The 10172-nt window shown below is 40.3% G+C and overlaps 1 protein-coding gene across 1 annotated transcript; it reads right to left on the minus strand.

Annotated features, from left to right (window-relative positions):
- Positions 1 to 162: 162 nt before the first annotated feature.
- Positions 163 to 4771, minus strand: BNAC05G35760D. The gene is made up of 8 exons (XM_013876909.3): positions 4559 to 4771; positions 3345 to 4362; positions 1903 to 3043; positions 1531 to 1810; positions 1277 to 1384; positions 908 to 1186; positions 687 to 830; positions 163 to 570 (listed from the first exon to the last, which is right to left on the minus strand). The coding sequence occupies exons 2-8, from the start codon at positions 4348 to 4350 to the stop codon at positions 382 to 384; spliced, it is 3147 nt and encodes a 1048-aa protein (XP_013732363.1). The 5' UTR covers positions 4351 to 4362; positions 4559 to 4771; the 3' UTR covers positions 163 to 381.
- Positions 4772 to 10172: the final 5401 nt, after the last annotated feature.

Here is a 10172-nt window from a genome sequence, read left to right on the forward strand (position 1 = left end):
AGAATATAATATTTTTTTTTTAATATGCATAAAAATTCTAAAATATACATTTTTTTTTTGAAATAGAGAAACTACTTTTCAATAGTTTGTTTTGAGTCTTCATCAATAGTAGATTTCTACAATACTTGGTAGTTGTAGATTTGTTTACTATGGTTAACCCAATAAAGAAACGAATTCAAAGAGACTATATTTCACAAGCTACCAGTACAACAAAATGAGCAAATAGTCATACATCAAATTAATATACAACAAGGTCTGAAAGATTTGCCTCTCAGAAGAGTTTCAAAGGGGGAAAAACAAACAAACCATTCATCTTCTTCCTTGACTAGCTCTCATCCATTCTGGACTTTTTGGTCGAGAAGATGTCAAATAACCACACAATCATGGAGATATGGGTTCGTAGGGATGAGTCAACCATGGATGCTTAAGAGCCTCAGATGCAGACGGGCGTTTCTTTGGATCAACTTGGAGCAAGTGTGCCACAAAGTCTATAAACCCTTGGTCACCCATTGGCAGTCTACGCCTTAGCGATGACTTTTTAGGTATCAAATATTCCAAATTGTTACTCTCCTGAAATGTATTTGGAACACAAACTCAATACACCGTTTCTAAATTCAGTACAACTATAAAAAAATTTTGGTTCAGCAATAGCAGGGAGGTGCACTATAGTACGTTTAAATACGCACCTGGTTCCTCTCGTATAACAAATAAGTTTTGGTGAAGTATTTGCATGTATCAGGTCCTTTTGCAAGCATTTGTTGGTCAATGGATCCGATTATACCAATGACCCTTGCAAGCAAAGTAGCTGGAGAATCATTTTGAAACAGAACCTGCATAACAAGTGGTTCTAGCTAGCTCAGTATTACTGCAAAAGGTTTTGACAGGTTTCATCAATGCTAGAACTTACGTTTCCGGAACACAGTTCTGCCAAAATGCAGCCAAGTGACCAGATATCGATCTTTTTATCATACGGAAGCCCGAGGATGACTTCTGGAGCACGGTAAGATCTAGACTGGACATAAGAGCAGAGATGATCCGTCTCGAAACAGCTACTTCCTAGATCAATAACTTTGATTTCGCATCTGCTGTAGCTTTTGATAAGTATGTTTTCAGGTTTTAAGTCGCAGTGTATAAGGCCGAGACCGTGCAGAAAGTTCAATGCTTCCAAGCACTGGATAGTAATTGACTGCACAAGATTTTGATACAGAAGAACATGAGAGAGCAGCAAAAAAAAAACATACATAAACCTTGAGAGTGGTAAGGGCTTTTGGCTAACCTGCAATCTTGGCATTGTGAAATAAACTTCTCCACCTGATTCTCTGTTAAACTTTTGGAACTCATACAAGTTTGCCTTGAGAAGTTCACATACTATTAACAAGTGCTCCTGCAAAACAGAGATTTTTATTTAATTGCATCAGAGGCATCAGATCATCAACAAAAAAATTGAAAATAGCAACAAATCAGCAACCGCTTCTAGAAACATCACAAGGAAGATGATTGAAAGTACTAAAGACATAATCCTCCACTTACCCGAAAGTAGAAGTAGTCATACAATCTAAGGAGATGGTACTTGTCAGCAGGATCATGCTGATTGACATACTTGAGCAGTTTGATCTCATCAAGGCTCTGGTCAAAGAAGTCTTTGTTGTTCTTTATGATCTTTACACATACATCAATGCCTGTGTGGAGGTCATGTGCTTGTATTGCTTTGCTAAAAGCTGCTGATCCAAGATGCTCAGTGACATGATAACGACCAGCTATGACAGAGTTCAAAACCACATGGAAGTTCTTATCCTCCTCAAAACCAGTCCTGAGACAACAAAAGAAAAATAGAAGAAACAAATAAATATCCTGAATGCTCATAAGAACTGGGATAACCCAAGATGAATTAAGAGAAAAGACCTGTTTTTCCTGTGAACAATCTTCAGATTGAAAGTTTCAAACTCCTGCTCTTGGGCTTTAATCTGTCTTACTTGCTCTTGGACAACGATTGCATCTTCATCCTCAAACGAGGTCCCAGGATCTTCTTCCGGCGCAGGACTAGTTTCTTCCTCATCTTCTTCCTTGCAGTGCTCTCTCCCTGTATAAGAACTGTGGGAGACTGCAGATGGAGAGGAACTTCTTGAACTTTCAACCTTCTCGCCGTTCCTACCAACCATACTATTGGACTCAGTCAGCCCCTTTGGTCCATAACTTTCATTTCTCACAGCAGGGTTTGACCATACAGGGTTTGTAGAATCATCATGAGAGATGTGTCCGTCAGGTACTGGAGAAGGAAAGGAGAAACCACCATTTGTAAAACTTTTTAGCTGCATATTTGCACCTTTGCCAGGTGGAGGCTTAACACTAGCAGCTCCAACTTGGCGGTGAGGAAGGAGCTCCAGGTCCCATTCACTACCTTCTCCAGGAAAGTAATCAGGTGCTATACACCCATTGTCATCAACATCATCACTGATTCCTACACCAATTGACCTAACTGCAGCGTTTCTATCATCTTCTGCGCGGATATCCTTTGAACAGAATCTACCACCGTTATCGTCGCCTCTCCCTTTGTTCGACAAAACTAGATCATTTTCATGTGTGACAAGTCCCTGCCACACAGGCTCAGCTCGCATCAAACTTAGCTCCGTTGCATCCATCAATTCCCCGTCGTATCGAGCAACTAAGTCAGGTTCCTTAGTTGTAACTGGCTCAACGCCTTTTGCTAGCACATATTGTTCACCGGAGAAATAAGAATCCTCTTCAGCAAATGAATGGTCATCCTCATTCTTGGTTTGGCTTTTATCCTGAGTATGCTCTGTGTCTTTTTCCTGTTCGGTAGGATAGTCAACTTCATGACCCAAAAACCAGGCCTCATCCTCAATTGGTTGTCTAATGTAACCAACATCATCATCGTCGTCGTATTCATCAGAGTCCCAATACTCATTTGAATGTTCAGCGAGATCACCTAGTCCATTGCCAAATCCAAAAATCAAGTCAGATGCATCTTCTGCTAGTCCCTGACTTACAGACAACCAGTTTCCTCCCCCAGCTATTCTGCCACCTATGACACAATAAGAATGAGAATTAAACTTTGAATCCATCTTCTAAAGATATGAATAAAAATAGTCAGTGTTCTAAAAATCGGTATAGCCAGCAAATCGATCCTAAACAAAACAATTTTTATAGAACAATTTTCAAAATATCCAACTACCGTCTTTGCTATTTCTTGAACATTGCAAAATACACATTACAAGAAGGACATGAAAAGAAGGTGTACACAAGATCTAGCCAACAGTAATTTAACTTACTCATGCAGAACATTTAAAGTTTTTGGTAAAGTAATCATCACAATGTTAACCAACCTGATGAATGGATCTCTTGTCCAATAGGAACATCTAGATAAGAACCTATAAGGAAACCATTCTCAGTATTGATCAGCTTCTCATCCAAAACGTCACGCTCATGTTTCTCTTCTGAAGTATAGTTCATTGATTTATCCTCTGACTTGATTCTCACATGCGGCAGCCTTGGTAAGTCTTCCCTCGCACCATCATGAGCCAGCGAAAACGCAAAGCCGCTAAGATTCTTAACTTCATATCCAGAATGTGACTTTCCAAGGCACAGAGCTGTTTCCACATCATCATCATCCTGCTCCTTAATAACAACCTTTGAATCACTCGCGCCAACCTTTTTCTTCCCTTGCCTTTTGTCTACAACGGGTACACCGAGATTATTCGTTGATGTGCTCCCTTTGGACAATGGATAAACAGTTGTAACAGAACAATCCTTCCAATGGTCTGTGCGCTCTTCGCTTCTTGGCCATGAGGTGGTGATAAATCCTTCTTGTATCGCAGCCATACTATCATCTTCCAAGGAATGAGATGCTTTGCCATGGTCATACTGAGATACCTGGCGAGGAACCTTGTCATGACTAGATGGTTTTGAGCTTCTTGGATTCACAAAGCTTGTTATACTTGGATCGATACTGTATACCTCAGAGTCAGCATGGTTCCATGGGGGTAAATCAAGCTCGGTATCTACTAAACTTTCGGAAAAAGTGAACCTGTCCTCCCATAATGATGAGTTATTAGCACCAGAGGTACTTTGTGTCTGAACAGAAACATCATTCATTTGCTGATGATGACTCTCAGTGGCGGATCCGCACTGTATCTCTTTGACAACCAATTCATCAGAAACTTGGTTCTTGTCTCGGCCTTGCTTCTTATCAAAGACCTTGCTTTTCACACCATTTGAGCTTGAGCTGTTGTTGGAAAGCTCACTAATCAACGCAGCTTCAGCTCTCATGAAACGATTCTTCCGCAGAAACTCCAAAATGGAGTCTATAGAGGAGCTGCTAGCTTCCTCCATTTTTCACAAATCCTGAAACAACGTTTAATTTAATCAGTCCAAATAGTTGAGAGAGGTTTAAAAATCATCGAAAGGAGAAAACTTGAAGCAGAGTGAAGTGAGACGAAATCCTAACAATAACAAAAAAAAGGAAGCATTTTTCTGAGAAATTATCTTTAATCCCAGAACCATGCCAAAAGGATTCGAATTCGAACAAACATTCACTTACAGATCCAATGAAAAGCAGAGCAGCCTTCAAGTCTTTTGCTTTGTCTGCAAATCTCTAATACATCTTCTTCTTCTTCGTCTGCTTTTGAGTTCGTTTCGTTATTCTTCAATCACGGCGCTTCCCTCCTCCCTCCTCTCCTCCTTGGACATCCCATTATCAACGCCAGCCATTTTTTTATTTTTTTTTTAATTAAATTTTTATTTACTGTATATATATTTGCTTTGGATCCATTAAATGAAAATCATTAGTTTTGGTGGGAAAAGAAAAGCACGAAATGACACATTTACCTATTACTTAACCCTGTCCCTAAACTTTTATTACTGCATTAAATTTTGTCTACATTGGTTTATAATAATGTTTTGAATTTTAAGAATTTTTTTCATATCTGACCTATATTCGTGGTTGAACCTATAGACCCGATACATTGTACATAATCCGGTTCAACTTTAATGAAAAATTTGTTAATTAAAAATCCGGTAGAATCCGGTAAAAACCCATAAACTCACTATTAATCCGCGATCTGATACCATTGATTCGATAAAAACACAAAATATCTGATAGTATCTTTTAAAGAAATTGATTAAATTACTCATATATTTTTAATATAACATAAATTTGTGATTCTTTAGAATATTATGAAATTTATTATGTTATCCAAATAAAAAATGATAATATAAAAAATCTTATTGATATGACAATATTACTTTATTTTCGTTATTACTAATTAGTTTGTATTTTTAATTTAGATTTAAAAATTAATTTTAAGATAATTTTTAAAATATTCTTAAACACTCGTAATTATCATATCAATATTATGTACAAAATGATATTGTATACGGAAAAATGATATTCAAATATTCTTAAACACTCGTAATTCCCATATCAATATTAGGCCCATTCACAAGATACACTGACTAGAAAAATAGAAGGCAGTCGTTTTTTATTTCCGGTAGATGAAAATGTCGAAGACACCAGAGAACGGCGAAGGCGAACAGAATGATAGAATATGCCAATATTATGTTTCATATATACTCTCCTATTTCTGTGGATCTCACAACTGTAATTAGCTTAAATAGGCTACTAACTGTATGTTGTTATTCAATCAAGTATATACAAACTTTCATGGTATCAGAGCTATCTCTCTGATCCATTCTTTTCTTTTTTCTTTTCTTCGCAAACTACCTCTGCTCTTCTACGTTTTCGATGGCTGCCCCGCACACCTCGACCGAGAGAGCCTACGGAGTTACGAACATTAAAACGCACATACCGCTTGTCCTTGATCTCGACGAGTGCAACTACGATGCGTGGTCTGATGCACTGCCTCACCTTCGATTCTCTCGGTCATCTCGATGGAACCTCTACTCCGACCGACGACAACAACGCTGCCTGGCACAAGCGTGATGCGATCGTTAAACTCTAGCTGTATGGAACGCTCGCTCAGACGTTATTCAAATCAACGTTCAAGAAAGGAGGAACCACACATGATGTGTGGAATCGGATTGAGAATCAATTCCGAAACAACAAGGAGGCTCGTGTGATGCAACTGGATAGCGAACTCCGCAACAAGGAGATCAGTGACATGTCCATACATGAGTACTGTCAGAAGCTCAAATCAGTTGCAGACCTCTTGTCTAATCTCGATGCTCCTGTACCAGATAAAACTCTGGTAATGTACATGTTAAATGGCTTAAATGAGAAATTTGACTATGTGCTTAACGTGATCAAGCACCAGAAGCCGTTTCCTATGTTTGAAGATGCTAAAAAAATGCTGGAGATGGAGGAGACTCGATTAAAGAAGTCTCACAAGGTCGCTGTGACACACACTGACAATCCATCATCGTCAACGGCACTCATCACCACAAACACTCAGAACCAGCAAACCAACACTTCAAGGAACAACAACAACCGTGGAAACAGACGTGGTAATCGAAACAAAGGCCGCTACAACAACAACAATTACCACCAAAGACCGTTCTACAACAACTGGAACACACCCCCGCCCTGGTGTGGATCATACAACAACTGGCTTCCCCAGCAACAAGCTCCGGCTGTCCCTTGGCAAACTCTTCCGAATGATTTCTATCCTCCGCGTCAATTTACACCTCCTCCTCAGTCGCAAGCACCGTCTGAAGCACATTTGGCTCACGTCAATCTCCAACTAACAAAGGACTTTGCAGAGGCGTTCAACACCATGACACTGGCGGACCCTTCTCAAACGGATGGTTCATGGACAGCGGTGCTACTGCTCATCTTGCTTCGACGTCAAGTATGCTCCATTCTGTTTTTAATTCGAACACATGAAAATCTGCCACTGTTGGAAATGGTACAACCATTCCGGTTCATTCCACTAGATATTCTTCAATTCCTACTCAATCTCGCTTGTTACATCTTAAAAATGTGTTGCTTGCTCTAAATATTGTCAAGAATAGAATCTTGTTTCTGTTTGTCGTTTCACCACTGACAATTGGTGTTCTGTTGAGTTTGACCCGTTTGGTTTCTCTGTGAAATCTGCACACTCAGAGAGTAATTCTCTGCGGTGATAGCACATGTGATCTATATCCAGTGCCGACTCTCCTCAATCACAAAGCACTGGCTGCGGTTACCAATGAGTCCTCCCCCACTTGGCATAGGCGTTTGATTCATACCAATAATGTCACTCTCAATTCTCTCATTTCATCTGGTTTTATTTTTTGTAATAAAGACAACTTGATCTCTTGCTGCAATGCTTGTCAACTTGGAAAACACATTAAACTTCCCTTTCAGAAATCTTTTACTCAAACCAATAAACCTTTTGAACTTGTTCATTCAGATGTTTGGACCTCCCTGGTTCCTAGCATAAGTGTGTGTCGATATTATGTTCTCTTTCTAGATGGCTTCACTCACTATCTTTGGGATTATCCATTTCGCAGGAAAAGTGATGTTTTCTCAAAATTCTTACACTTCAACGCCTATGTCAAAACTCAATTCAAAACAAACATCATGAGTCTCCAATGCGACAATGGAGGTGAATATGATAACAATCGCTTTCATGATCACTTCTCAAAGAATGGCATGACATTCAGGTTCTCTTGCCCTCACACCTCTCAACAAAATGGCAAGTCAGAAAGAATGGTCCAAACTCTGAATAATGCCATTCAAACCTTGCTTTTCCAGTCCCACCTATCTCCAACTTATTGGGTGGAGGCTCTACATGTCGCGGCCCATGTTCTAAATATATTACCTTCCTCTGCGATCGGTAATGAATCACCCCACTTTCTTCTCCTTAAAGAAAAGCCTACTTACTCTCATCTTCGCATTTTTGGTTGTCTTTGTTTTCTTAATCTAAACATCTCAACCACAAACAAGCTTTCTCCTCTATCAACTCCATGCTTGTTTCTAGGATACCCTACCAATCATAGAGGGTACAGATGTCTAGATCTAAGAACAAACCGAGTTATATTATCTAGACATGTGGTTTTTGATAAAAACACTTTTCCAAAAGCTGAAAAAGCCTCACAAAATGCTAGTCTTTGATTTTCTTGAAACAAATGCCCCTTCAACTGTCTTTAGAGATATTCTCCAAGGGACTTCTATTTCCCCTGTTTCAACCCAACATCAACCTCCTGAGGCGTCAACTGCAACCAACACTAATCTCGTGCAGCCTCTTTCTATTCAACCCACGAGAATGACGACAAGAAGTCAGGTTGGTGTTCGCAAACCAAAGAAAAATTTCTCTTTATACACTTCTTCTGTGTCTAGACTCCCAACAAGCCACCAAAAAGCTTTAGGTAATCCGAACTGGAACCCAGCAATGACAAATGAATACGATGCTCAAATTAAAAATAAGACTTGGAGTTTGGTATCTAGACCTTATGGAGCTAACATAATTAACTCCTTGTGGTTGTATAAGCTTAAACATGATGCAGATGGTGTACCTAGGAGACACAAGGCTCGCTTGGTTGCAAATGGAAAATTTCAGCAAGCCGGTGTTGATTATGATGAGACATTCAGCTCCGTCGTCAAGCCGGCAACAATCCGTACCGTTCTAAACCTTGCAGTCTCTCGCGGTTGGGATATGCGTCAACTGGACGTCAAGAACGCCTTCCTTCACGGCACCATATCTGAAACTATCTACATGCATCAACCACCCGGGTTTGTCGATAAGATAAATCCACACCATGTCTGCAAGCTTAATAAGGCCCTATATGATTTAAAACAAGCGCCTAGAGCATGGAATGCACGGTTTGCAACCTATCTCACACGTCTTGGCTTTGTTACTACCATGAGTGACTCCTCTCTGTTTGTTTATAATGATGGACACAACATTGCCTATCTTTTACTTTATGTTGACGACATTGTGCTAACTGGTTCATCTAAGGCTCTCGTTTCAGGGATCATAGATCAACTCAAAACAGAGTTCCCGATTACAGATATGGGAAGATTAAGTTATTTTCTATGTATTAAGGCTGAGTACAACACATCAGGAATCCTTCTCACTCAAAAACAGTATGCAACAGATATAATTGCTCGAGCAGGCATGACCGCATGCAAGCCTGTCTCCACTCCCGTTGATGTCAACTCAAAGCTCTTGGCAGATTCCGGTGATCCTATCATCAATCCAACGGAGTACATAAGTTTAGCCAGCGCTCTGCAGTACCTGACCTTCACCAGACCCGACATCACATACGCGGTTCGACAAGTCTGCTTGCATATGCATGACCCTCATGATAAACACATGAGTGCCCTTCGTAGTATTATCCGCTACATTCAAGGAACTAGCTACTTTGGATTTTAGATCTTCAAGACGTCTCTTACAACGCTTTCAGCATACACTGATGCTGACTGAGCTGGCTGCCCGATTCACGACGCTCCACCTCCGGCTATCCTGTATATCTTGGCGACAACTTAGTGTCATGGTCTTCAAAGCGTCAAGAGACAGTCTCCAGCTCAAGCGCGGAAGCTGAATACAAAGGAATCGTGAATGCTGTCGCTGAAACTTGCTTCCTACGCAATCTCTTGCTCGAGCTACACTGCCCCATTCGAACAGCTACTCTCGTGTTTTGCGACAACATAAGTTCAGTCTATCTGTCGTCGAACCCAGTGAAGCATCAAAGGACCAAACACATAGAGATTGATCTCCATTTTGTAAGAGAAAAAGTGGCAATTGGTTAAGTAAAAGTCATTCATGTCCCTTCTTCGCTTCAGTATGCTGACATCTTCACTAAGGGCTTACCAACTTCTCTATTTAGAGACTTCCGCTCCAGTTTGACTGTCCGCTGCGCCAACAATCTCACTGAGGGAGGGTGATAGAATATGCCAATATTCTGTTTCATATATACTCTCTTATTTCTGTGGATCTCACAACTGTAATTAGCTTAAATAGGCTACTCATTGTACGTTGTTATTCAATCAAGTATATACAAACTTTCACAGAATACCACAGGCTTGTTCCCGCTCTTCCCTACTCAGGCGAACTCCGTCTCAGCTATTTCAACTGCTCCTCAATGGCTTCACAGCGCCAGCTTCACGACGGATCTCTCCGTCATCGACGCCGCAGCTTCGACGGCTCCTTCCCTATCCGATGTCGAGGCTAGCAAAGAAGATGAAGAAGGAGACGCTGGTAGAAATAAGAGTG

This window comes from Brassica napus, chromosome C5 (genome assembly GCF_020379485.1).
Source record: "Brassica napus cultivar Da-Ae chromosome C5, Da-Ae, whole genome shotgun sequence".
Classification (NCBI taxonomy): domain Eukaryota; kingdom Viridiplantae; phylum Streptophyta; class Magnoliopsida; order Brassicales; family Brassicaceae; genus Brassica; species Brassica napus.

Excerpts from the sequence above, each read along its gene's own strand:
- BNAC05G35760D (XM_013876909.3), bottom strand. The coding sequence starts at position 4,350 with ATGGAGGAAGCTAGCAGCTCCTCTATAGACTCCATTTTGGAGTTTCTG. Across the intron at positions 831-907 it reads CAGAACTGTGTTCCGGAAAC|GTTCTGTTTCAAAATGATTC; the intron begins GTAAGTTCTAGC and ends CTTGTTATGCAG. Across the intron at positions 571-686 it reads TGTTATACGAGAGGAACCAG|GAGAGTAACAATTTGGAATA; the intron begins GTGCGTATTTAA and ends AATACATTTCAG.